Source organism: Haliotis rubra, unplaced genomic scaffold (genome assembly GCF_003918875.1).
Source record: "Haliotis rubra isolate DU_JTF1 unplaced genomic scaffold, ASM391887v1 Scf294, whole genome shotgun sequence".
NCBI lineage: Eukaryota > Metazoa > Mollusca > Gastropoda > Lepetellida > Haliotidae > Haliotis > Haliotis rubra.
This window is the reverse complement of record NW_025766962.1, coordinates 775,593-803,585: the sequence shown is the minus strand read 5'-3', so window position 1 is coordinate 803,585 and position 27,993 is coordinate 775,593. Positions and strand designations below refer to the sequence as shown.

At 40.7% G+C, this 27,993-nt stretch overlaps 1 protein-coding gene across 1 annotated transcript in view; it reads right to left on the bottom strand.

Annotated features, from left to right (window-relative positions):
- Positions 1–27,993, bottom strand: part of LOC124282177 (eukaryotic translation initiation factor 5B-like) — a 114,983-nt gene that overhangs the window by 49,202 nt on the left and 37,788 nt on the right. The window contains 2 exon segments of the mRNA XM_046718142.1: positions 1,664–1,795; positions 4,664–4,825. Of these exon segments, the coding sequence (XP_046574098.1) occupies positions 1,664–1,795; positions 4,664–4,825 (294 nt within the window).

Genomic DNA, 27,993 nt, shown 5'->3' with positions numbered 1-27,993 from the left:
CTTATCATTCACTTTCAAAGCAAAGTAAATGATAATTATCCAATTGTCCAGTTTTTAACAAACTGTGTACATAAACTGTCAGCAGGTGTGATTCACACGGAGAATGACTGTTTGACTACTGGTATATTGTATTTCTTTAAATAAAAAGAGAGGGTAAAATCGTGACAGTTTTCTTCATCACAATATATGCACGATAACAGGAAGTGACACGGGTGTGTTTTGCATATGCAGAAAGGAAGGCTGGAATGACAACCATCTCATAATTCATTCTGACCGAACTAGTGAGTGTTTCCTAGGACTGTCTGCTGGTCAAAGTCTTCTGACTCCAGACATAGCAGGTGTGTCAATACATGCAGCAGAATAAGGGGTCTGTATATTGAACCTCTTCTGTCATCAGTCAGACATGGTTCATGGCCCTGGCCCTGACAGTCCTGGTTTTACGTCAGGCCAAGGTCATAATGGCTACTTATGAATTGTATCTAGGTGACGAGTTGTGAATGGGGCTATACAAGTGAATTATTCTATATATGATATGTACGTGTGTGCTTCATATAGGAATCTATGAAAGGGAACCAGTTATAATCAGAGCTACAGATAACTTTTTGGGTCATTGAGTTATGTACTCCCTTGTGTTCATCTCAATTGGGTATCCTTATTTTCCTTTGAGTAACCAAATAAATTGTACTCACCTCAATCAAACTCATTTGGGTATTTTGCCATTTTCCATTAATTTTAAAAATATAATATAGCTTATATAATAGTGTTTGTGATTTACCTTTGATATCTAATATGAGAAACGATAAGAAAGACTGCAATATGTCAAGCTCATGTCCTAAAATAGAGCCTCTCAATATGTCAGCTATTTTATCCATCTACCGGTACGCAAGCTACGACTTAACATTTTTGTGTGTATGCATGTAAGATCACATTTATTGAGTATTTACAAAACTTCAAGCGTACTTGTACGCAAAAGACTTAATGGGAATTGGGTTTTCACATAAATGTTTGCGTAATTTACGCAGATACGCAGCTTATCTGACCTCTGTATAATACTCAAGAAGACTGTACATCACTAACTATACATTATTATTCAATGTGTATATTCATTCATCCATAGGTATTTACATACCTATGAATCTTTGCAAACGATTACATGAAATGTATCACCATAAAGCGCTCACACCACAAAAGAGTCTGTATTGCTATGTACTCTTGGCCTGATGGCCTCATATACGTATAAAGTCTGTCTGACTATCAAGAACCAGTGATAATCTGTCCATGTGAATGTTTGTCAATTGTTTCGGCCACACTTGGCAATATTCCAGATGCATGGCAGCTGCCTGTAAATCATCTGAAGCAAACAATCCAGTGATTGATATTGTGATGAACAATTCCCACTGTTTGGACACAATGACACGCAATCAACCAGACCTGATCGAACGACTCATAACAACACAATGATACAACCAGGAAAAGTTGAGGGGAGCCTATTCTCACCCGTAACTGGCTACTGTCACTGAATGGTCCCCTGGTTAAGGAGCAACTACAGCAGGTCCCGGGGGCGAGATAACCTTTCATTCAGGGTTCCTGTGGATCATTCAGTTATCACCTGTATATGTGATAAGTAATGTCCACATGGTTCACACGATCTGCTTCCACCCACCTTGTAATAGTCCTCCTCGTCCTTGTCGCGGGCCACGTACAAGGGAAGTCCGGCCAGCGCCTTCTCCAGATCTTTGGCAATGATCTTCACACCCTGGGCTGCCTTCACCTCTTTGTGATGCTCGTACTGGTTCTGTGGCGAGAAACGCACAATTACAACTTTTTCTTTGTTTGTTTGTTATTAAACGCCCACTCAGCAATATTCCAGCCACATAACATAAGTCTGTAATTAATTGAGTCTGGACCAGACAATCCTGTGATTGACATCATGAGCTTGGGATACAATCACATGTAGTCGTACAAGTCAACAACCCTGAACACCCAATCCTGTTAGTTGCCTCTTACGACAAGAATGGGTTGCTGAAGACCAATTCGTACATCTTCCACACACAAGGGACAGTTCATACATATTTTGTTTATTTGTACACATGGACCATAAAACTACTGCATATTTGGATGGAGCAAGTAAACATTAGCAAATACAATATGTTTTCCTAATACAAATATATATTCATGAATAATTTATGCGATAATGCTATTCTATAAACCAAAGAACCCAATAGATCTATTTCGCTCACAACACACAAGTTCCAAGTATAACTCTCTCTTAAAAATATTCATAAATATTCAATTCCAGTGACCATGAATAATGAAATAAATTCATGAAGGGATATGGTACGATTGACCAAATACACAAGAGAATGGTAACAGGACTAATTGTGATGTGATACTTGTATCCAACAGTCTATCAGTCTACAGGGAACCAGGAAATACTGAGTAATACAAGGAGAAAATGTCTAACATTAAACGTCTAATATTAACTTATACATTCCAGCAATATCATGGCGGGGGACACCAGACCCAGGTCTTTGGTGTGATGAGCGACCACTTTAACCTAGGCTTCCCCACCAGCCCCTAACTTATACAGGGAAATACATATTGTGAAAGTACTGTATAAATAACAGATAATACTTGGTAACTGTACTGAGAAGATGTTTGAAATATTAACGCCACTTAATGCCAAACAGCATAAATGATAACAAACTATCAACTGAACTATCTGATCAACTCCACTCATATGAAAATTTGATTTGGAGAACAACACACAATAAATCAATGGCTATATTTTGATGAAGCATAGAGAAAGAACATGTTTTTCATTTTATACCTTGCCAGCTAAAACCCTTCTACAAGAACCCTCATAAACCTCCTCCCACCTACACAACCGGGTCGTCTACACAACTGGGTCATACCTTTCAACAAGATAGTCATTAAAACAGTGTCCAATATCCATTACACTTCTTCAAAGGTCATCTGACATCAGATTCAGGTCACCCCCAAATTTGTTATTCATGCTAATTTCACAAGTAAAATATAGCAGCTTAAAGTAAAGAGCATACAGTTAGAGGAGACCAACTGCCTGTGTACCATCCAGTCACCTTTACAACTATTTAATAATAAGTCTGTCCTACACAGGTGCCTTTCAATTTGTCAAAAGTGGTCTCAGCAACAAAGGTTTGGTGTGACAGTAAGTCCGAGCAAGCAAGGATTTGTTAATTCCGGGAGTGGTGTTTGGTTTGATAATAGAACACCCCCATCATCTGGTGACCTGGAGGCTGTAGCACTTTGATCGAGCTCTCTTACGACATGGTGGCCACTGACTTGTTTATAGACATTGTTATTAAGTCAAATTGATTAAAAAAGGTTACGGTGTAGGGTTCTAATATCCTCTCATTTTCTACCAGTTACAATCGTTAAGTAGAGTGTAAACATTTGTACCATGATTTACTGAACTGCTTTCATTTTCTACCAGAAGTGCTATCATCAAGCAGAGTGTAGTGATCTTGCTGTGCAGGATGGTTAAACCCAGCTTCAACAACAGGTCTGTGACACAGCATACACTTACATCTCCAAACAGAGTTATCGCCACCAAATTACTGCAGTGATATGAAATATAGGGTGCTCTTTCCTCTCAGCAGTATTCTTTATGTAACACTGATCCAGAAATAATAAAAAAAATTATTTTTACGGCAAAAATCTGAAAACATTCTTTGCACAATTTTCTGGCTCCATGTCTCTATTTTTTAAACCTATCAGAAATTAATTTGGTCTGACCTTACAAAAATAAAATCGCTTTCAAATAGAAAAATATCTGGGCATTGATCTCAAGATCAAGTTATAGATGTTCTCACTGCAGAACACTAAAAGTTTTGGGTTTTTAAAACAAATGGCAACAATGACAATGCTACCCACAAGTCTAAGCAGATAACAACCTTTCTGTTAAGTAATTGGCACAAAATCTGCCACAACTGTCACATGACCAAGAATTTGAATTGGGATTGGTCAAGGTAAAGTGACCCAAGGTCAGTGTAATCAGATTGGATGTGACATTATTCAGGTTTGCAGTCATCAGTGTAGTCATTTATCCGGAGTTGCTGACACACCAAACAATGTGAGACTAAGCAAGCTTTGTGTTTTATCATCAAGGTAGCTGCCAACATGGCTTTGTATCCCCATCCCTGTTTAAGCTAACATTAGATAACATCTTGATGGACAGACCTTGCTTCTGCAGCAACTACTAGGATGACACATGTATGCAAATATAGTTTCAGCTGTCAACAAGCTCAACAATATTCTCACTGACAATACAAAGTCTATGACGATCACAGTTTGTCAACTGTACACTTGACAATTTAATATAATTATGTCTTGCTTTAACAGACTTTCTAGGTCACTAGCAGGAGACAAAATAATTATGTCTTGCTTTAACAGACTTTCTAGGTCACTAGCAGGAGACAAAATGCATATGGAAGAATTTTCTGTCAACGGTTCTGAAGCTCACCTGCAAAATGATTTCTGGAAATAACAGTTGAAGAGAAATGAATAAGAAATTTGTTACAAGGCATATTTCAATCAATCAAACTATTTCTGCTTGTTATTTGTGAAAACAAATGTGGGTCTGCAAATACTGCTTTCCCAATGTCATCTGGCAATGTCTCACCTTGACACGGAGTTCTTTCATAGGCTGTGGCATAAGTAGACCTCGTATCTGTGTTACAATTGGTCCATCAGTTCCTGCCAAGACAACAGTGGCTCCCTCGTGAATCTTGCCATCAACCAGAATGACATCGATTGTTGTGCCCAGACCTGGCAGCGCCTTCACCTGAAAACAAGAAACCAGTCATCATTGGCATGTCAAGTGAGTGAGTGAGTGAGTGAGTAGGTGGAGGTTTGAGTGAATGAACGACTGAGAGAGCAAGTGTGGTTTGATTCTGCTTTGAATATAAATTTCAGTAAAATGCAGCATGTTGGCATGGTGTGAGTGAAATACCCCATATGATACAGATCCTGGACTTTTGTGGACACTGTGGTAACCCTTATATACTAAGAATAATACAGGAAGATTGGGATCCAAAATTCCAAATTCATCACCTCAATATTCCACAATCTACTCAGGGAAGTGCATCACCCAGATAACTGGTCATTTGTGCCCCTCCATTTGATGTAATACTTTAGTCATTTGATGTAATACTTTAGTCATTTGATGTAATACTTTCGTCATTTGATGTAATACTTTCGTCATTTGATGGGTGTTTTCACAGTGGCCTTGTGATACATGCAAGGTCAGTCATATTGGGCTGACAGAGACTGATACAAGGCCAATATGAAGACACCCACATAATGACATTTTTATCAACTGACTACCTAAACTATATGTTTAAGAGAAAACAGTATCCACACTCTGAGAAGTGTGATGACAGCAGTCTATCGTGTTGTCGTGACGGCAATGAATGGAATGTGATCACCAAGCCATTGACCCTCCAGGATTCTTTCTCTTTTGCTGCTCATTGGTCACCTTTTGAGTGATGTTTTCACCAGAGTGAGTGAGTGGGTGAGTTTGGTTTGATGTTAAGTAACAGTAACTCAGGGTGTCATGGTGTCAGGGTGTCAGCTTGGTGTGAAGGGAAGTCCAAACTGCAGATCGCAGATGTTTTAGTGGTGAGACCCATAAACATGGGCATGGTGTATATAAACCAGGAACCACTGGAAATCTGGGATTCAAACTCATGATCATAGGTTTCTGGCACACCTAAGGGAGGCAACTCTATACAGTGACTTAATCGAGGCTAATGTTGCACTGATATTTAGAAGCTGAATCAGAAAGATATTAATACTTTACAATGACAAGAAGATACTTTTTATTCCTCTGAACTTGGAAACAAACAATATTGTGTCCCTCAGTAACGACGTGCAAATAAACAGGTGTTAACAAACTTTGTACAAAAACTGTGAAACTTGAGGTAAATCATCACTAGACAGGGCAGCTTACAGTCTCGTTATGCTGGCCATTGTTACATGTTATGATTAATGTGTGTATTCTTCCTCGTAAACTAAGCCAGAAATTGCACAGCTGTGTACACAATTTCTTCCAATCTACTGGAAATTTGGTTACAAATTACACAAAATGATTCATTCAAAGAATTTGATTCAATGATAAGAAGAATTGTATCTGAAACTAACATTATATCAGGAATAATATATCCCAGTATTGTGTTAATTTTACAGCAGCTTTTATTACAGGTATATAAAATACTAGCAAGCATGGCACTTTGATACAGAATATGCTATTGCTGAGTACTTGTTATGCATGGAACAATTTGCCCAGTAACTGTTTTTTCTGGCTGCTTCTTGCTCTGTCTTCAATCAATCCCGTAAATGTTGACATATAACAGTCAAAGTAGAACAATGCCAACTTTTGACAAGTCAAAGTATGACATTTGAGATAATGGGCCCCATTTCACAAAGCTATCTTAGCGCTACAACTGCTGTACCTCCTATACTGTAACATAGACTTAGGATAGTCATAGCGCTACGACAGCTTTGTGAAATGGGGCACTGGTATCCATTCTCTGTCTTGGTCAACTAAAGTAAATTTCAAAGGAACAACAGTGGCAATTTGACCATGGTTTCTGTCAATGACATATCAGCCAATCACTTAAAGTAAAATATGATCAAATTAGAATTACATTTTTCAAATATACATGCATGAAAACATTGAAAATAACTCCAGATTTACAATGAACATTTTTGCCCACAAATAGTGTAATAAGAGGATTGAATTCCATACTCCAGGACTTGTTGACATGCTGTTTCCGGTGCATGATCACACTAACGTCTGTGCATGGGGGAGATAGCATCAAATCTCATTGTGGCACACACTACGCACACTCCTCTCAACACACCTGTACCCTTTGGAAAATGAGTGTGCAAGATGCTCATGAAAATTCAGTTAGGTAATTTGACATTTGGAAGAATTGCGGCATGAATTTAGATAAATGGTCTTACACAACTGTATGTAACCATTGTCTAATCCAGCTGTATGTAACCATTGTCTAATCCCGCTGTAAGTTACCATTGTCTAATCCAGCTGTATGTAACCACTGTCTAATCCAGCTGTATGTAACCATTGTCTAATCAAGCTGTAAGTTACCATTGTCTAATCCAGCTGTATGTAACCATTGTCTAATCCAGCTGTATGTAACCACTGTCTAATCAAGCTGTATGTAACCATTGTCTAATCCAGCTGTATGTAACCATTGTCTAATCCAGCTGTATGTAACCATTGTCTAATCCAGCTGTATGTAACCACTGTCTAATCCAGCTGTATGTAACCATTGTCTAATCCAGCTGTATGTAACCATTGTCTAATCCAGCTGTATGTAACCACTGTCTAATCCAGCTGTATGTAACCACTCTCTAATCCAGCTGTATGTAACCATTGTCTAATCCAGCTGTATGTAACCATTGTCTAATCCAGCTGTATGTAACCACTGTCTAATCCAGCTGTATGTAACCATCATCATATGCAGGAGTAAACTTATTTCCAGTTTCCAGTTACCAGTTACATTATTTTATAACAATGTTTATCAATAAGACAAAACAAGATATACTTTTCGTCAAATAGCTGTGACTTATGTCAGGCCTTGATATGAGGTGAGGTGAGGTGAATTTGGATTTAACGTCGTTCTCGAGAATATTTCGCTCATATGACGACGTGCATGCGTGTGTACGTGTATGTGCGGTTGCTTGTACTTTCGACAACTGCTGCAGATTTGGGCTGAATAACAACTCAAAAAACATTGTTTAATATACATCTCTGATCCTTAATCAATGAAATCAGGCCACATTCTTTCATTTATGGTTATAGATATTTTCTTTGAGTAGATCAAAATGATATGACACCTCACATCCAGTAAACAAGTTTGTTTCATTTTGACACAGGTGTCATCTCAGTACATATCCTCACCACACCACCCCCCACCACCCCAAGTCACCCCACTTCTACCCTAACCAACAACAGTGCAAAGATCACGACCACCACACCTCAGGTGTTCATGAGGCAGAAAAGCAATCACTTCTCGGCAATTTAATTATAAAGTACAACTAAGTGTTTCAATGAAAATCAATTTGATAAGGGAAGTTGGTGACAGCCGAGTGACCTTACACATCCCAGTGAGACTGGAACAAATATTGCCTCTCTTTCAGCCACCCTGGCATCCATCTAATGTAATATTTAATGCCTTTTCAAGCTGCCCTCTTCAATAGACGTCATAACGCAAGGTGACAAAGTCATTGGAGAGGCATTACTGTACCTGGTTCCGCCAAACTCCAATTCTGCCAACTCATAAATTACAATCTGGGTGGATGTAGTGAGGGTGGACCCCAGGACAGAACATGTCGGCTGAATACTCCTCAGAGATCAGTGTCAACCCAATAACACACAAATAGCTCTAATCTCATAGCACCTATTTAGTACACCTGCAGTCTGCTCCGCCACAACAGAGGGGTGATGGGGTAAGGTTAGTGCTCTGACAGGGTGGAGTGGGGGAGGGGAGAGGTTTGGTGTTCTGATAGGGTGGGTGGGGGAGGGTTCTGTTCTGGTAGGGTGGGTAGGGATGAGGAGGGTTGTGTTCTGGTAGGTGGGTAGGGGATGCGGAGGGTTGTGTTCTGGTAGGTGGGTAAGGGATGAAGAGGGTTGTGTTCTGGTAGGTGGGAAGGGGTTGAGGAGGGTTGTGTTCTGGTAGGTGGGTAGGGGGATGAGGAGGGTTGTGTTCTGGTAGGTGGGTAGAGGATGAGGAGGGTTGTGTTCTGGTAGGTGGGTAGGGGATGAGGAGGGTTGTGTTCTGTCTGGTAGGTGGGTAGGGGATGAGGAGGGTTGTGTTCTGTCTGGTAGGTGGGTAGGGGATGAGGAGGGTTGTGTTCTGTCTGGTAGGTGGGTAGGGGATGAGGAGGGTTGTGTTCTGTCTGGTAGGTGGGTAGGGATGAGGAGGGTTGTGTTCTGGTAGGTGGGTAAGGGATAAACAGGGTTGTGTTCTGGTAGGTGGGAAGGTGTTAAGGAGGGTTGTGTTCTGGTAGGTGGGTAGGGGATGAGGAGGGTTGTGTTCTGTGTGGTAGGTGGGTAGGGGATGAGGAGGGTTGTGTTCTGGTAGGTGGGTAGGGGACGAGGATTGTGTTCTGTGTGGTAGGTGGGTAGGGGATGAGGAGGGTTGTGTTCTGGTAGGTGGGTAGAGGATGAGGAGGGTTGTGTTCTGTAGGTGGGTAGGGGATGAGGAGGGTTGTGTTCTGTCTGGTAGGTGGGTAGGGGGATGAGGAGGGTTGTGTTCTGTCTGGTAGGTGGGTAGGGATGAGGGATGAGGGTTGTGTTCTGTCTGGTCTGGCAGGTGGGTAGGGGATGAGGAGGGTTGTGTTCTGGTAGGTGGGTAAGGGATAAACAGGGTTGTGTTCTGGTAGGTGGGAAGGTGTTAAGGAGGGTCGTGTTCTGGTAGGTGGGTAGGGGATGAGGAGGGTTGTGTTCTAGTAGGTGGGTAGGGGGTGAGGACCCAGCTGAAAAGGCACCATGGTTGACCATGGTCAACCATGGCTTACCACGGAAAACCATGGTATTACCATGGTTTACCATGCTAAACCGTGGTCACTAACATTTCTCACCATGGTAGACCATGGTCACCATGGTATACCACAGCAGACCATGGTCATTATAGACCATGGTCACCAGAAACCATGGTAGACCATGGTCAACAACATTTCTCCCCATGGTATACCATGGTAGACCATGGTATACCACAGCAGACCATGGTCATTATAGACCATGGTCACCAGAAACCATGGTAGACCATGGTCAACAACATTTCTCCCCATGGTATACCATGGTAGACCATGGTATACCACAGCAGACCATGGTCATTCTAGACAATGGTCACCAGAAACCAGGGTAGACCATGGTCATCTTAAACAAAACTATGGTAGACCATGGTGTTGTTCTCATACAAAGTAATGGTTGACCATGGTCATCACAGACCAATTTTACATTTCAAACTGTGATAAATAAAAAAATTAAAATTGAATTCCTGACTGTTTCATGACATTGTGTTTCATTTATGAATAACAAAATAGCGGGAGCATTCAATGAAGTGTTACACAGGCATTATACTAATAGCATTACAAAGGACGTGTGTAAAACATCCCAGATGAAAAATGATTTTCCTGAGTTAGTTTGCCTTTAATGAATATTCATGACAGATACCTTACAGATCCTTGTTTTTACGTCTGTGTGCATTAAACAACTAAAATTGAACACTTCACTCGGTGAGAGACAAGTTAAAATGAAGTGTGTTTTAATGAAAAATACACGAACACAATGTCATAAAAAACAATTATCAACGGGAACAGTTCACGTAATTTAACTTTCTCATTGTTGCTACAGAAACACACAAACAAATAAGGAACAAAGGACGTCTTATACACTTGAAAATCAAAACAAAATTAACCCTCCGTACATTTGAAAATAAAATAATTTTGCCCGTCCCCTTTGCTAAAGTTGTCCATTAAACTGTGTAAACCCCGTCTCTCATGGTCTTACCAGAGACCATATAATAGTCTATTATATGGTCTCTGGTCTTACTAGCTTTTGTGCCTGGTTGCCTTTAGTTTTTGATTTTTCAAAAAATACAGCAACAACAAAAACAATGCACGTCAGAAGGCGAAACAATATTCTGTGCCTAACACGATCCGTTTTAGAAACATAGACAGTTCTGCGTAAAACTTACCTTCTGTCAATAACAGCGTAACCAATTAGTGCTGGAAGATTTTTAATTCTCTTTCTTTTTCATATTTACTCCATAAAATAAAATTTGAAATTACAATGTCAAAATCGTCTCATTTCATTGAATTTCTCCCGTGAGTGATCACGATCGGCAAACGTGCCTCAAACTTGTTATAGGTACGTCTTTCGCAATGTTAATGGTGAAGCTCCCGATTTTAGAACACATTTCACTGTCACTTCCTGTTCAGCACGTGCAATATGACCCGGAAGAGATTACATCAAAGTAGATTAATGAAATATAAATTATTGCCGGGGATATGTGCAAAAACTATTCTTCCACGTTATGATCGACGAAGGAACGTGTACACTGAATATCTTTTTTCGCGATTCCCGCCGTTGACAATATTATTGTTTATGAATTCTAATTTTGATGTTGATGCCTTGATATTGTAATTCTTGCCTTTATTTGTTAATAAGATGAGAAATTATCCACTGTTGACTACGTAGTGTTGTTATGAAGTACCTCGATCGCGTGATTGCAAACACGGCCACGCCCTTCGTGCTTACGTAATCTTATTGCGACTTCAAGAACGGATAGCACTAATCATACAGCCTTTTACATACATAGTTACGATACATCCCTGGTCGTACTAATTAATTTTTCTTTTCTAAAAAATATGTTTCAACTTCCAACTCGCGCCATTCCGGGACAAGCCGAATGGAGATAGTACGATACGGAGACACGCGACCGTTTCCCGCGCACGACCGATGCCATAGCTGCTACTTGTCACGTAGACATTTGTGAGCGCGCAAAACCAGTGATAGGCGCGAAACACAACTTTGTCAACACTGGCAATAGACTACAACGATCCAAGCGAAGAATATCCCTAATATATTAGCAATGACGGATTTCGAGGATAATCCAGCGATGGATATGTCAAGAACTCATGATAAAGGAATAGACTAGATTTAGTGCCGATGGATACATCTCAAGTTGAATTCCAGTGGACATAAGCATGAGCGGTAAGTAAATAACAGCAATATTGAAATTGTTTTGAGTGCAGATATATTGAAATTGTTTTGATGTTCGGGAATACGCACATACGAACGTATGTGACGTGGTAAGCAACAGTTTTTGAGGAGAATGACGGAAAGACGATATAAGATATAGCAGTGTTCATTTTATATACAATGTACATCCCTCAAACGGAAAGTCAGTGTTAATTTGGGTTTTGTGCAATATGTTCTACATATCTATGTTAACACACGACCAATATCTAACGGTACTTTTGAAAAAACCAAACCGTTATGACTTTTTAGTAGTTAAGTTATCAGTGATCGAATGGTGTCAAAGTTCACGGGGCTTGTAGAGGTCAGCCTGAAAGATTCAGTTTGTTTGCTTAGATTACACAGACAGCAAAATAAATTCGAAGGGTCGTAAAAAGGGAGATAATTGCTACAGGCACGTTTATGGATATTTCATTTTCTTTCTATCGTATTTGTATTCAGTTTTGGAATAACTACTGACTGTAAACCAAAAATGACTGTGCCAAAACGTTTAGCTATTCACTTAACGTGGAAACAGGTTCACTTACAGTAAGATACGTTTTTCTATGTTATGATATGTTGATTATTATAAATAATGGGAAATGTAAACATTTCAGAATATTATATTTGGTCATGAATGTAGACTAGTGATTTAGAAGCCAATTTTGTGTTTTAATTTCTAATACATGTTGTGTTACTTGGCATAGACTCTTCATATTACAAAAAATAATTTAAAGTCATCTGCCATCAGTGTAAAGAAATTATTTTGAATAATATAATTAGAGTCTGGTGAAAAATATTTGCAATATGTTAAAAATGCATAACATTTTGAGCAACTGTAAGTATATATTTAAAAAACAACAACACTTTTTTGATATTTGCTTAAGACTGTTTGAAATAGAATGATTGTGATTAAATGTTGGTGTGTTTTTCAGATTTCCACTGGACGATTCTGAAGAAATGGTCCTAATGTTGAAACACTGAAGATAAAGTTCTACAAGATGAGTTTATTGCTGAGCCGGAGCGTTTGCTCTTCACACTGGAGACTTGGGTTCGATTCCTCACATGGGTACAATGTGTGTAGCCCCTTCTGGTGTCCTACGCCATGGATATTGCTGGAACATTGCTAAAAGTGGTGTAAAACTAAACTCACTCACTCAATATCCCTGAACCAACGTGGACATTTTCAGGGATGTCACCACTGCTCTTTCCAAGGTTCTTCAGACTTGTGTATATCCTGTTTCTTCTGAGAGAAATTGTGATGCCCCTTGTACAACTTCCAGGTAGATGATTTTGGGCCCTGTTGTAATTTCTCTGTTGGTTGTGACTCTCATTTATTATGTCTACTTCTAAACCATATGGACTAAAGTGATTACTCTTTCTGAAATTGTATATTACTGCATGAATTGGTGTTCTGAATTGGTTAATTTTCCTGATATAGACTGACATCCAAGCTGCCCTAAAGATGTTTTAGAATAAAATTATAGATAAGAATATCCTCTGAAAATGATGAACATGTCCACATGCCATTTGTCCCTAGCAGCATTACTGGATATGTAATTCTAGTTTGATTTAGACTTGTACTTGTTGCACAGCATATCCCTCAATCCCTGTGAGTTTCCCAACACCTGTCCTCAAGTTGTCTTTCATTTAAATCTGTCAGTGTCAGCAATAAAATGTGTCTTCATAATTTGAACAGTTTGTTTTCAGTGCATGAGTTTGTTTAATGTTAATTCTTCAATACCCAATATTCTAATTGATCTCTATGCCATGGTGTATGTGACTACAATGTATATATATTGTGGTATGGCGCTGTTGGTTTCTTACCATAGTCTAAATAATGGTATTCTAATGGTAAACTGTTGTGCCATCTACTGCGAACGGGTATACTGACCATGGTCTCAGTTTTTTCAGTAGTAATCCATGGTACACCATGGTCTCTTTTTACCATGGTAATCCATGGTAGACCATGGTATACCATGGTCTCTTTTACCATGGTTGACCATGGTACACCATGGTCTCTTTTACCATGGTAGACCATGGTCTTATCTTACCATGGTAAACTGTGGTGCCATTTACCATGACGTGGTTAAACCATGATAGACCATGGTCTTTTTTACCATGGTAGACCATGGTATACCATGGTCTTTTGACCATGGTACACCATGGTCTTTTTTTCACCATGGTAGACCATGGTCTCTTTGACCATGGTAAACTGTGGTGCCATTTACCTGATGTGGTAAGCCATGATACACCATGGTCAACCATGGTCTGTGAACCATGGTCTACCATGGTATACCATGGTATACCATGGTCTTTTCCTGCTCATTTCAGCTGGGGAGGGTTGTGTTCTGGTAGGTGGGAAGGGGTTGAGGAAGGTTGTGTTCTGGTAGGTGGGTAAGGGAAGGGGAGGGTTGTGTTCTGGTAGATGGGAAGGGGTTGAGGAAGGTTGTGTTCTGTGTGTCAGGTGGGTAGAGGATGAGGAGGGTTGTGTTCTGGTAGGTGGGTAGGGGATGAGGAGGTGTGTGTTCTGGTAGGTGGGTAAGGGATGAGGACGGTTGTGTTCTGTCTGGTAGGTGGGTAGGGGATGAGAAGGGTTGTGTTCTGGTAGGTGGGTAGGAGATGCGGAGGGTAGTGTTCTGGTAGGTGGGTAAGGGATGAAGAGGGTTGTGTTCTGGTAGGTGGGAAGGGGTTGAGGAGGGTTGTGTTCTGGTAGGTGGGTAGGGATGAGGAGGGTTGTGTTCTGGTAGGTGGGTAGAGGATGAGGAGGGTTGTGTTCTGGTAGGTGGGTAGGGGATGAGGAGGGATTGTGTTTCTGTCTGGTAGGTGGGTAGGGATGAGGAGGGAGGGTTGTGTTCTGTCTGGTAGGTGGGTTAGGGATGAGGAAGGTTGTGTTCTGGTAGGTGGGTAAGGGATAAACAGGGTTGTGTTCTGGTAGGTGGGAAGGGGTTAAGGAGGGTTGTGTTCTGGTAGGTGGGTAGGGGATGAGGAGGGTTGTGTTCTAGTAGGTGGGTAGGGGATGAGGAGGGTTGTGTTCTGGTAGGTGGGAAGGGGTTAAGGAGGGTTGTGTTCTGGTAGGTGGGTAGGGATGAGGAGGGTTGTGTTCTGGTAGGTGGGTAGGGATGAGGAGGATTGTGTTCTGTGTGTCACTTGGGTAGAGGATGAGGAGGGTTGTGTTCTGGTAGGTGGGTAGGGGATGACGAGGATTGTGTTCTGTGTGGTAGGTGGGTAGGGGATGAGGAGGGTTGTGTTCTGGTAGGAAGGTAAAGGATAAACAGGGTTGTGTTCTGGTAGGTGGGAAGGGGTTGAGGAGGGTTGTGTTGTGGTAGGTTGGTAGGGGGTGAGGAGGGTTGTGTTTTGGTAGGTTGGTAGGGGATGAAGAGGGTTGTGTTCTGGTAGGTGGGTAGGGATGAGGAGGGTTGTGTTCTGTCTGGTAGGTGGGTAGGGGATGAGGAGGGTTGTGTTCTGTCTGGTAGGTGGGTAGGGGATGAGGAAGGTTGTGTTCTGGTAGGTGGGTAAAGGTTGTGTTCTGGTAGGTGGGTAGAGGATGAGGAGGGTTGTGTTCTGTCTGGTAGGTGGGTAGGGGATGAGGAGGGTTGTGTGTTCTGGTAGGTGGGTAGAGGATGAGGAGGGTTGTGTTCTGTCTGGTAGGTGGGTAGGGGATGAGGAAGGTTGTGTTCTGGTAGGTGGGTGGAGGATGAGGAGGGTTGTGTTCTGGTAGGTGGGTAGGGGATGAGGAGGGTTGTGTTCTGGTAGGTGGGTAGGGATGACGAGGATTGTGTTCTGTGTGGTAGGTGGGTAGGGGATGAGGAGGGTTGTGTTCTGGTAGGTGGGTAAAGGATAAACAGGGTTGTGTTCTGGTACTGGTAGGTGGGAAGGGGTTGAGGAGGGTTGTGTTGTGGTAGGTTGGTTGGGGGTGAGGAGGGTTGTGTTTTGGTAGGTTGGTAGGGGATGAGGAGGGTTGTGTTCTGTCTGGTAGGTGGGTAGAGGATGAGGAGGGTTGTGTTCTGTCTGGTAGGTGGGTAGGGTATGAGGAGGTGTGTGTTCTGGTAGGTGGGTAGGGGATGACGAGGGTTGTGTTCTGGTAGGTGGGTAGGGGATGAGGAGGTGTGTGTTCTGGTAGGTGGGTAAAGGATAAACAGGGTTGTGTTCTGTCTGGTAGGTGGGTAGGGGATGAGGAGGGTTGTGTTCTGGTAGGTGGGTAGGGGATGAGGAGGGTTGTGTTCTGGTAGGTGGGTAGGGATGAGGAGGGTTGTGTTCTGGTAGGTGGGTAGGGATGAGGAGGGTTGTGTTCTGGTAGGTGGGTAGGGGATGAGGAGGGTTGTGTTCTGTCTGGTAGGTGGGTAGGGGATGAGGAGGTGTGTGTTCTGGTAGGTGGGTAAAGGATGAACAGGGTTGTGTTCTGTCTGGTAGGTGGGTAGGGGATGAGGAAGGTTGTGTTCTGGTAGGTGGGTAGGGGATGAGGAGGGTTGTGTTCTGGTAGGTGGGTAGGGGATGAGGAGGGTTGTGTTCTGGTAGGTGGGTAGGGGATGAGGAGGGTTGTGTTCTGGTAGGTGGGTAGGGATGAGGAGGGTTGTGTTCTGGTAGGTGGGTAGGGGATGAGGAGGGTTGTGTTCTGGTAGGTGGGTAGGGGATGAGGAGGGTTGTGTTCTGGTAGGTGGGTAGGGGATGAGGAGGGTTGTGTTCTGGTAGGTGGGTAGGGGATGAGGAGGGTTGTGTTCTGGTAGGTGGGTAGGGGTGGATGGTGTTGAGTACTCTGACAGAGAGGAGTGGGAGAGGGTTACCGCAGGGTGAAGGGCTGGGTGAAGGACAGTGTGAAGGACAGTGTGAAGGACAGTGTGAAGGGCTGGGTGAAGGACAGTGTGAAGGGCTGGGTGAAGGACAGTGTGAAGGGCTGGGTGAAGGGGCTTATCAAGGTAAACAATGATAATTGTTTGATCGGCATTCTAGAAGTTGGCGAGTCAAAAATGAAACATACAACCTTACACAATGATACATGGCAACAAGGAATATGTACTAATATTTACCATTCAATGGACATTGCTAAAAATTAACCCTTTACAAATATATAAACATTCTGATATGAAAAGTAAGTGAGTCAAGATTTTAAGTCGCATCAGCAACATTTCAGCATTCAACATGACTATGATATGAAAAGATATATTTCTTTAAATCATGATGAATTGCATCCCTTCCCCATTTTTCCAACTCATACTGCATGTGTTAGCTTGCCATGGTGTACCGACGAAGAAGCCTTATCCAAACTGTCCCACTCCAGAGACCCTCCATAATCCCCAACCTGCCACGTGTGTGCAATACCAAGGATGTAATCACTCTCACACAATTCTCCACCCACTCTAAGAAAGGATGTTAATGCAATAATCTCAGGTGTCAATGCCATAGATTGCAATTCTTAAGAGCAACAGCAATCAAAGATTTGACAGGGAGGTTAAACTTAAATTGTCACCATAGGACTGTAAACATGACTTGTGTAAGCTGGATGTTTACACTGACCACCAATAGGGGGCGCTGCTTGGCAGGGTACACACAGGTGTGCGTAACCAGCTTGATGCTCACACGTGCAACTATGACCCAGATACCAATGAAGGAGGTAACAGGGTATCATTCCATGCTGGATCTTACTCAGCTTACAAGACTGTCCATGCAACACTGAAGTGGGTCAATATTGAACTTCTTGTCAAATCTGCTTTGAATAAATCTATTAAAGATATTATTGTGTAAATATTCAATTATCATTACATATTATTTATTAAAAAAAAAAGATGATTTACTTTTTAAAATCATACTCTTCAGCAAAGCCAGTGAATATGAGTTATATGCAACAGTTTCCTTGGGCTTCTAGATTGCAAGTGACCAGACCCTCAACCAATCAACAACTAGTTATCTTAACCGCACCTGTTACATTAATGACATCCTTAGTCCAGATGACGATCAGCTGAATGTCCTGTGAAGTTTCAGGTTACATTTGGTCTTCAGAAATCTATGAGTGAGTGAGTGAGTTTTACGCCGCTTTTAGCAATATCCCCGCAAATCACGGAGGGGGACACAAGAAATGGGTTTCATACATTGTACCCATGTCGGGAATCCAACCCGGGCCTTCAGCGTGACAAGCACATGCTTTAACCACTAGGCTACCCCACCGCCCCTCAGACATCCATGCTTGACCAATAAGGTGAATAATGGGAATCGGGTGGACAGTTGTGCTGAATTAGATGATGCATGTCAATATGTCCAAATTGCAAAGATCGATGCTCTTGATATCAATCACTGTATCATCTGATCCTGACCTGCTGGAATTGTGCTCTGTGCAGCATTACACCTAAACTATCTCCTGTCCTAGCGTTGGGTGTACATGATACACATGGCCACTTGCCTGTTAATCTGTGACAAGTGAAAATTTAGGCAGACTACGTTTCCCTCTGAGACCTAGCTGTTTCTAATAACCACTTGTCCAAACCAAGCAGTGAACATGAATCCATGTTTCAAGAAGGAGCGAGAATTAAACAGAATAAAAGCAATTGTAATCCATAAAAAATGTCATGCATTCATGTTCGTCCAACTTGTAAATGACTTTCAAGAACTTCAAGCGGTGAAAAGGTTGGCTTTGAGCTCTGGTGACTTAGCAATAAAATTTTGGATCACAGTCCAGAATATACTGTTGTAAGGAAAACTAAAAATTGCCTAACTAATTAAGTGTGTAAAATATTTAAAACATTCAAGCATATCAAGAAGTGAAAGATCTTTCTTGTTATCATAGCATTCTTCTTCCATTTTTACTCACAGAATTTTCACTCAAGACGTAATACAAGATTTCTTATTTGCTGACACTTTGTATGTCATTCAGACATCTCTCACGAGAGTATTCCGTGCTGCTCAGATCTATAGTTAGTTATCTGAGAACCATATGTTTGTGTGTTCAGCCGACAAAATATGAACGAGACAGTGAGCATATTCAAGTGACCATTTGCAACTTAGTGTCATCGCTTCATATGACCAGGTCAGCCAAGCCTTAATGCCAGGATCTGACCACCTGAGATGAAAGTGACACAGTAACCTACTTCCCCTCGGTTGTGAATGAACTGTCTGGCTCCATCCTTATTAACATGTCAGTTACAAATGGCATGACCCACTGTGGGGGCTCCGGTCATGTTTGTACATAAAAGACAGACACGAAAGAAGTTAAGTGAGAGAAATATGTTGACATTTTTTCGCCAGCTGTGATGGCAATCTTCCTTGTAAAGAAAAGATACAAATTACATACACACATTGTTTTCATTACGATGAATTAAATACATCAATGACAACAATGTAAGTCTTAAAGGGGTATTCCTCACATTTGAAGAATAGTGAGTGAGTGAGTGAGTGAGTATGGTTTTCTGCAGCCTTCAGCAGTAAGACAGCAATAGGAAGATAGAAAAAGGGATTCACAGACAGTACCCTTCTTGGGACTACCGACATGACGAGCAATGTTACCGCTAGCCTGGGCCAGTAAACATCCAGTTGGGCCAGTAAATCTCCACAGTCACTGGCCCGACTGTCTAGTGAATTTTCATGAGGTCATTTTGTAAATATATCACTCTCTCTGACTTGTTAAGGTATAATACACTTTTAAATCATGCAAGATTATGGCCTGATAAGGCATCGTATTAGCAGCTTAATAATGAAACCTGTATCATGCCGACAAGATCGTATTCTCTTCTATTTTTGTGATCTTTTGCTTATTTTCTACATTCAAATTTCGGGCAAGTGAATTATTTTCAGGCATAGCTAGCCCGACTGGCTGGCAATGTTTGGAAACTATTTTGCTCACTGGTTTTAACCTGAAGTCTTCCTCCTAAGTGACATACGTTGTTATAAGCTGTGATCAGAAACGTTGTTAGTTCAGTATACTATAGCAGCCTGTATATGATATCGATCAGAAACGTCGTTAGTTCAGTATACTACAGCAGCCTGTATATGATATCGATCAGAAACGTCGTTAGTTCAGTATACTATAGCAGCCTGTATATGATATCGATCAGAAAGCGTCGATAGTTCAGTATACTACAGCAGCCTGTATATGATATCGATCAGAAACGTCGTTAGTTCAGTATACTACAGCAGCCTGTATATGATATCGATCAGAAACGTCGATAGTTCAGTATACTACAGCAGCCTGTATATGATAGCGCCACTGTAGCCCAGCTGTAGACACTTCAGTCTGGGTTAGACAAGCCCAGGGCACATGCTACTGTCTCTGTCATCCAGGTGCAGTCATTATACATATTTAACATATTTACCACCCAGGTACTTTTGTTCAAAACCTAAAAATAGTCCATTAACTGGTCGTAATGTTATTGGTTGAACTAATTTGACGTGGGACATTTTTCGGAGTTCAAGAGATGTAATTTGTGGTAATATAAAAAAAATTAAAAAATATCAAAACATACCGGTAACTTTGAACTGCACTTCTCCTATAGATATGGACTGCGATTTCCCAAACTTGTAAACATTCCATTCAAATGTGTTTATTGTTCTCGGTTGAACAAAAAATTCCCATGTTTTTTTTATAAGGTCAAAATATGTAAACTGACATGACTCTTTCAAAAGTTAAGAAATTTGGACCAAACTTGCACTGAAACTCTCCTAAACAAAGAAGCTCTTTTACAAATTTGAAAACATTTTCACCAATACTTTTCAAATTACTGGTTGAACAAACTTTTCTGAGAAAAAATTCCTTTATTGCTGTAATTCTTGAAAAAAATTAAATGATATAACTACATACCCCCAACCTTTTTAGGTGTGGGTACAAAGAAATTATGACATCGATATAATACTCCAGATATTTATCATGTATGACATGTTTCATCATTCTGGAGTTTAATGGCGTAAGTGTTGAGGTTACTGGGTTTCAGTGCCAGTCTGTCGTAACCCGTGTTGTGCTGCTTTAAAGAGTTTGAGTTTGTTGTTTAACACAATACTCAGTAATATTCAATCAGAATGACAAGCAGCCTGTACATTATTGAATATCTACAGACAATCCAGGAATTAACATAATGAGCACACTATGCACACTTTACCAGTAGAACAGCATTTCACCTGCCAAGTCACTAAGATCCGTTTGATGACTATCCAATCTATTTGGTGCCACTAATGACAAGTGTATCAAGATCAACGATTCTATCCTGGAATTCTTACAGGGCTAATCAGTTTCAAATGCTATATTTGAATCCTTAAAGAACAAATAAACTTTGTTTTTTTGTACTCTTTTAACTATTACATATGAAAGATTTGTGGTTAGTCTTATGCGGAACACCAAATTCATTCTTTAAAAAATTGTGGTTAATTAATACCGAGCGATTAAAAGTTGCCAAAAAGTCGCCTGCTTCACTCTCACCCACCAACGAAACGTCATGTGAGGAAGGATTTTCAGTTAGTTGTATATAAAGTGTGTAGCAAGCTCATCAGTTTGATGATTTCTCGACATCAACGAAGACATGCCGAATCGTTTCGTTGTCGTCAATTGCGCCGCCATTTTTGAAAATTGTAAAGTCACGGGCTAAAGTCTGTTAGAATTAATGAGATTATGGTTTGTTTTCATCAAGTTAGAAAATCAAAACTACTTTCTACTCGTAGTTAAATATGTATTTGAATCATGACCAAAAGGAGTTTGCATGACACAACTTATAACATAACGATTTCTTCCACAGAAGCGAGGTGGGGGTCGAAGTGACAATACTGCGCGATAAATTTCTTGCTACATTCACATGGTGAACGTCCACTCACCAGTATATAGATACTAGTCAATGTACGTCTTTATATTTGGTCTTATAATCCTAATTAGTTTATTATCATACTTGCAATTTGAAACTAAATAAAAAGTAGACGATCTGCTGATACTTATAGTGAATTTATAACAGCACTGTAATATCTAGACATTTTATAGTTTGCCAATGTGAATCATAATTCGGACTCACGCCCTAGTGTATGTTGTCTGTCTCATTACACTTTACGGTGAAAACAATGATTCTGCTGAATGCTACGACAAATGAATAAAAACAAAATGCAAATATTAAAATTAAAACAGATTAAAGTTATAGGAACAATGTCAGGCTATTACCTTGTTCGAGGAATGTATCCATCAATATCCACAAAAACGATTGATTTGCCATTCTTCTGCAGCTGTTCCAAGTGATGTGTCTTTTAACAGTCTAATATACGAAAAAATGATATATCGTTTCAGGTATTTCACATTGGTGTATAGTCTCATTGGTCACCCAAGATAGCACACCTAGCAATTAATTGCATAATGTCCGCCATTCTTTTAAAAAAAGTAATTTAGTTAGTCAATAATGAGCAATCAATCAATATTGGCGGTTTATCGTTTGAAAGAAGGACGTTGTTTTTACGCAGACACAGACACGACAGAGTGTATTCAGTATAGATTAGTAAATCTACAAACATAAACACTACCTTTTGACAAATCCGCGGTGTAAGATAAAAGTAATTAATCAATCAGCGTGTTATCGGTTAATCTTTGATCGATGTTTATAATGTTGAGTATTTACTCCAGACTCAAGAAATGCCAAATGGGAACCTTTGTCGGGTAATCTAAGTGGTGTTACCACTAATTATACCTGTTATAAATTCATTAACTGACCATCAAGTGAATGATGACAAATAATGTGTAGGTTTATACCACCCAACACGGGTTACAACAAGGGAGTATTAATTGCTATATTGCAATACTTATGGGCTGACACTGTTTTGAGAATACAAACAGAACTTCATTGTTGCATAAGAAATACATATGATATAAGCATTTGCTGTGTGCTAAAACTGTATGTACCTATTTACCTAAGTAAATTTTCAGATTCTTCTTGCAATGGCAAAGTAGGGTTGTTTAGTTTATGGATTCAAATAAACCAAATGTCAATTTTTAACATCATACGTAATAGATGTCATATTTTTACATGACATGATTAAATATCGAGGTAAAAAAACCACAGAAATGGGATCAATTTGGATCAGTCATTATACCATCCAGGCATTAGAAAACCTGAAAAAGCCCACACTGCTTTGATACTTTATTACAATCAGACAAGAACTACCGGGGATATTTTCGAATAACTGCATCTGATGGGCATCCACCCTTCTTAATGTCGCACTGTTTAGGTTGAAGAAATTAATCGTAACCGTGATGAGCGAGGCTGATCATCGTTTTTGCTATCACTAGCATCTGGCTCGAACAAATAAGGCCTTGCGACACCAAGCGATTTTGACAGAATCGTCTATGAAAACAAGTTGTAACTCGGAAACTAGGCAAAGCAGGAGACAAAATTAAATGACAGTAGATTGTGAGAACATATAGCTTTCATTTTTCACAACAGTTATCACGATTTCTGGTTTATACAAACCTGTAAACAAGATAATTTACCCCCTGAAATGTACATGAATTCTGCATCAGCCCTCATATCTATACCTTATATGACGTCACAGAGGTGAGGTGAAATTGGGTTTTACATCGTGCTTGAGAATATTTCACTCATATGACGACGTGCATGCATGTGTATGGTGTGTATGTGTATGTGCGGCTGCTTGTACTAGCCCAGAATGAAGCTGGTTTTATAGTGCTAGCCCACTGAGATACCATACCGCAGTGAAGCATGAATACCCCACTCAGACACATTATACTGACTCAGAGCCGACCAGTCCTTGATGTACCCATTAATGTCGAGTGCCAGGCAGGGACCAACAAGTACCATGTTTTAATGTCTTTTGGTATGATGCGGTCAGGGATCGAACCAACGACCTTCCACTATCCGGGCGGACGCTCTAACCACTACACCACGGAGGCAGTCGAGGTCACAGAGACGTGCCGCTCTGATTGGTTGAAATTTTGTTCGCAGGTGAGAATTGTGCACTGTTGTCAAAAAGGTCGATTTTAGTTAATTAAAGATTGAAATGAATATTTTAATGATGGGGTTTCATTTATAACGATGCCAATTAGTGATTTATGTATTTGTACCCCCCTACAGTATATGTGATATTTAAGTATCAGTATTCCCATATTAGTTCTAGAAAAAAAGTTTCAAACTGTCCATCATATTCCATGTTCTGACAACAGCATCATCAGGCTGTCGTAAATCAAGAAGACTTTTTTCCCAGCAAGCACTGCAAGTTGCCATGACACCAAGGCCTTCCCCACACCTGGGAACAATGGGCCATGTTTTCAATGATAAATGGGAATTAAGACATCTTTATTACCTGAATTAACCGACTTAATTTCTTGCTGTCTTACAGGTGAAAAAACTTTATTTACATTTAGAAACATGTTCTGGCTGTTTAAAACAGCACAAAGACAAATTATTATTCACAAGTATGTTAATATTTTGTGTCATTTTTCATGGCTATTGTTAACGTCTGAACTTGTTTATTACAATATCTGTAATTATTCTGTGTACAATCCCAAGGGCAAATGACATTTAAAGAGGCTGTCCTCTCTTAACTAGGGCCGGGGTGACTAGTACTTTACTTGATGTTTAACATCACTAGTAGGTGAACAGGTGCAGGAAACATGGGCAACTGAGAGTTGATTTGAAAATATTTTGCACACAATCTTGAGAGTGAGAGAGTTATTATCTGCAGTACAAGAGATTTGTCACACAAACCAGGAAAAGTGTCAGGTGAGTGAGTGAGTGAGTGAGTGAGTGAGTGTTTCAGTGATATCTTGGTATGTCATGTTTGATGTGGAAGGAAAAGCCTGAGTTTATTTGTGATCAATGTTAATCCCTTTATGAACCCCTTATGGTACTGCCAAGCCAATTATAATGTGATGTTCAAACCCATGATTACAGATTTTCCATCTGTAACTCTGCACAGGAAACATCCATACCACAGGTCCATCCTGCCCGTCAAGCAACCAGAGAAGCTGTCAAGCAAAGACTAGAGCCTCTAGTGTGACGACACCCAAGAAGATCCTGGTTAGAATTGGTCTTCAGTAACCCACGCTAGTGTTAAGATGCGACTAACAGGATTGATTGGTCAGGCTCGCTGACTTGGTTGACACAAGTCATTGTATCCTAATTGCGTTGATCGATGCTCATGCTGTTAATCACTGGATTGTCTGGTCCAGACTTGATGATTTACAGATTCCTGCCATATACCTGGAATATTGCTGAGTGCGGCGTAAACCTAAGCTCACTCACTCTAGTGTGACAAGTGTTCCATATTGGGTGGTCAGGGTTGACCAGCAACACACAGGTCAAGTTTGACAGATAAATACATCCATGTTAAGTTGGTCACATGACAACCATTGCCTATGCCAGTATATCAGTGAGCTAGTAAACTGGGTTTAACACCCATCTGAAGGCCTGTCTTCTCTTGTTTACATCTCAAGAAGTGAAACACAGAAATGGTCAAACCAAGAACAAAAATTAACAAGAGTATGAGATCTAAAAAGCAAACTGCCTGTTGCAACATAACTCGACTACACTACGCTACCACTACTGAGGACTAGTATATGGAATAGGTCCTAGCTAATGCTGTACCTATGGTAGTCAGCATATGTTAGCAATATGGTTGATGAGGCCAGATTTGTGGAGTGGGGTTTCCCTACATGATGTTTGGGGCAGAAACCGGCAGCTGGGTGACATTTCTACACAGGATGTGCAGCTACTAACAAACTCGTAAGAATGGGTATTTGTAAACAAGTGCGTGTACTTCAACCAGTGAGCATGGTGCTTCATGTTCAGGCCGATGAAGGCGGTCTCTTTGTGCTGTACACACTGGGCCCATGGGAGGCTCATTATCTCCGTGTAGTAAACAAGCAAGAAATATACTCTTCTACATGGACATGTGTTACAATTCAAAATATCCTGTGAATGTTTCTCCTGGTGGATGAAGCAGCTGAGGAAACTCAAATCTGAGTCTGCCGCCAGACAGGATATTAAAGACTACATTCATAGGAACAGGCCACAAGTCATCATGAACATACTATTATGAGGGTCATCAACAGATTTCTGTCAGGTTTCTGTTTGTAAACTCAGTGACTAAGTGAATAGAGATTTAAACTGTAACACTGAGTGAGTGGTTGAATTGAGGTGAGGTGAAATGGGGTTTAAAGTTTGCACTCAAGAATATTTCGCTTATATGACAATGTGCATGAGTGTGTTTGTGTGGCTGCTTGTGCTAGCCAAGACATAGTAACTCAGACACATTATACTGACTCCCAGCAGATTAAAGCTTGTTTTACCCATTAATGCCGAGCACCAGGCATGGACAAACAAGTACCATATTCTAATGTCTTTTGGTATGACACGGCCGGGGATCAAACCCACAACCTTCTGCTCTCCACGCGGACGCTCTAACCACTACACATTACTCAACATGAGTGAGTGAGTGAGTGAGTGAGTGAGTGAGTGAGTGAGTGAGTGAGTGAGTGAGTGAGTGAGTGAGATGTCTGCCAAGATTATCAATATGCAGGATTAACAATCGAGGCATCAGAACATGACCACCAACAACATGGATCAGGGATCAGCTGGGGGGGGGGGGGGCTATGTCAAGAAGCAATAGAACTTCCCCCTATCCAATCCCTGGTGACCAGCTGATACTCACACCACCATCTCTCATCACCAATCCCTGGTGACCAGCTGACACTCACACCACCATCTCTCATGCCAGAGTAGTGAATTCAACAAACACACAACAGTAATTAGTAGCATGTTGCATCCCATAATGGAACCCGATTGTTCCATACTTGAGGTCATCAGTTCCAAACCGTAGAAATCCATTGTCATACTGATGACAAACTCTGGTTTTAAAGAAAAATCGAATTTATCCCCAACAAAAATATCATTTGCTCAATTTGAATTTCATTCTAAAGTACTGTCGGAAATAGAAAAAACTTTTTTCGCATTGATGTCTACAATTTATGTAGTTAATATGTGTAAGTAGTGGTGTTCCGATTAATTGAAATAATCGAAGATTGGTCGCAGTGACCAAAATGATCATAATCTCATAATCGAACATAAACGATTTTGGAACTACTGTTTTAGTCTTTGAAAACTTGACAATGGAACATATCTTAGAAGTTGTCAGGGCCTGAAAACATGTTTAATTCTTAGAAAATTCACTTCACTAACTGAAAAGTCATGACTGAAAATTTCTCTAAGACTCAAGGAAGTTTATGTTCATGATATATTAGTCATCACTTTAAAGTAGTAAGTTGCATCATGTTATACGTATCTGGAATAACAACCTGGATAGGAAATAGAGATATAAGCTGAGATAAGGTAATCCTTTAGGGGAATTAAACTGGGAAGCAAACGGCATGTCATAACAATTTACAAATAACATCCAGTCCTGTGGATCTTCGGGTGGTCATGCCAATTATCTTTGAGATGACCCCCTGTGCTTGTAGGCAGGACGTGCATTTCATGCCAGGTGAGTCGACGGTCCGTCGTCATACCTGGTTGAGCGACCTAATTGCCATCTATAGTCCAATCTATTGTTTTGAGCAGTTATTCATATTTTTTCTAAGTTTTGCCCGATTTACTAGTAAACATGCTTTTCTGGATATACTTTTACGCATCCCACTGAATGCCCAGTTAGGCCGATGTGGATTATTTCTATATATGCTATTTGTAAATTTGTCAATTTTAGGGATAAAGAGTAACAGCCTAAAAACAGTTTTTGTCAGTATTTCTGACAGTACTTTAATGCCCAGGGCCTGGCAGAGCTATGTAATACAGTGGTTCCCCTGATCGGAGACATGGCTGGTTGGTTTCAAGGTTCTGATGAGAAGAGGGCCTTCCTGTTTATTTTATGTTCATGGCTTAAAAGGGTTTCTTCTGCGTGGTGACCCCTGACCTGTGTCTTGGTTGTCTCATCCAAGCAGCACCTCTGTGTTGATCAAGAAACAAGACACACAGTGGCCCTGGTGTCTACCACTTAACACCTGTCTAATTGGGCTGTGACACTGAACATATTCCTGTGTAAAGCTGTGGGCAAATATTGGCTGAAGATCTTTTAGTGACATCGGTCTCACTCGCTGTCAAGTAACGAGTGTGATTTATGTTATATAGACATTGCAGAATTGGGCTCTACAGAGTGAGTGAGTGAGTGAGTGAGTGAGTGAGTGAGTGAGTGAGTGAGTGAGTGAGTGAGTGAGTGAGTGAGTG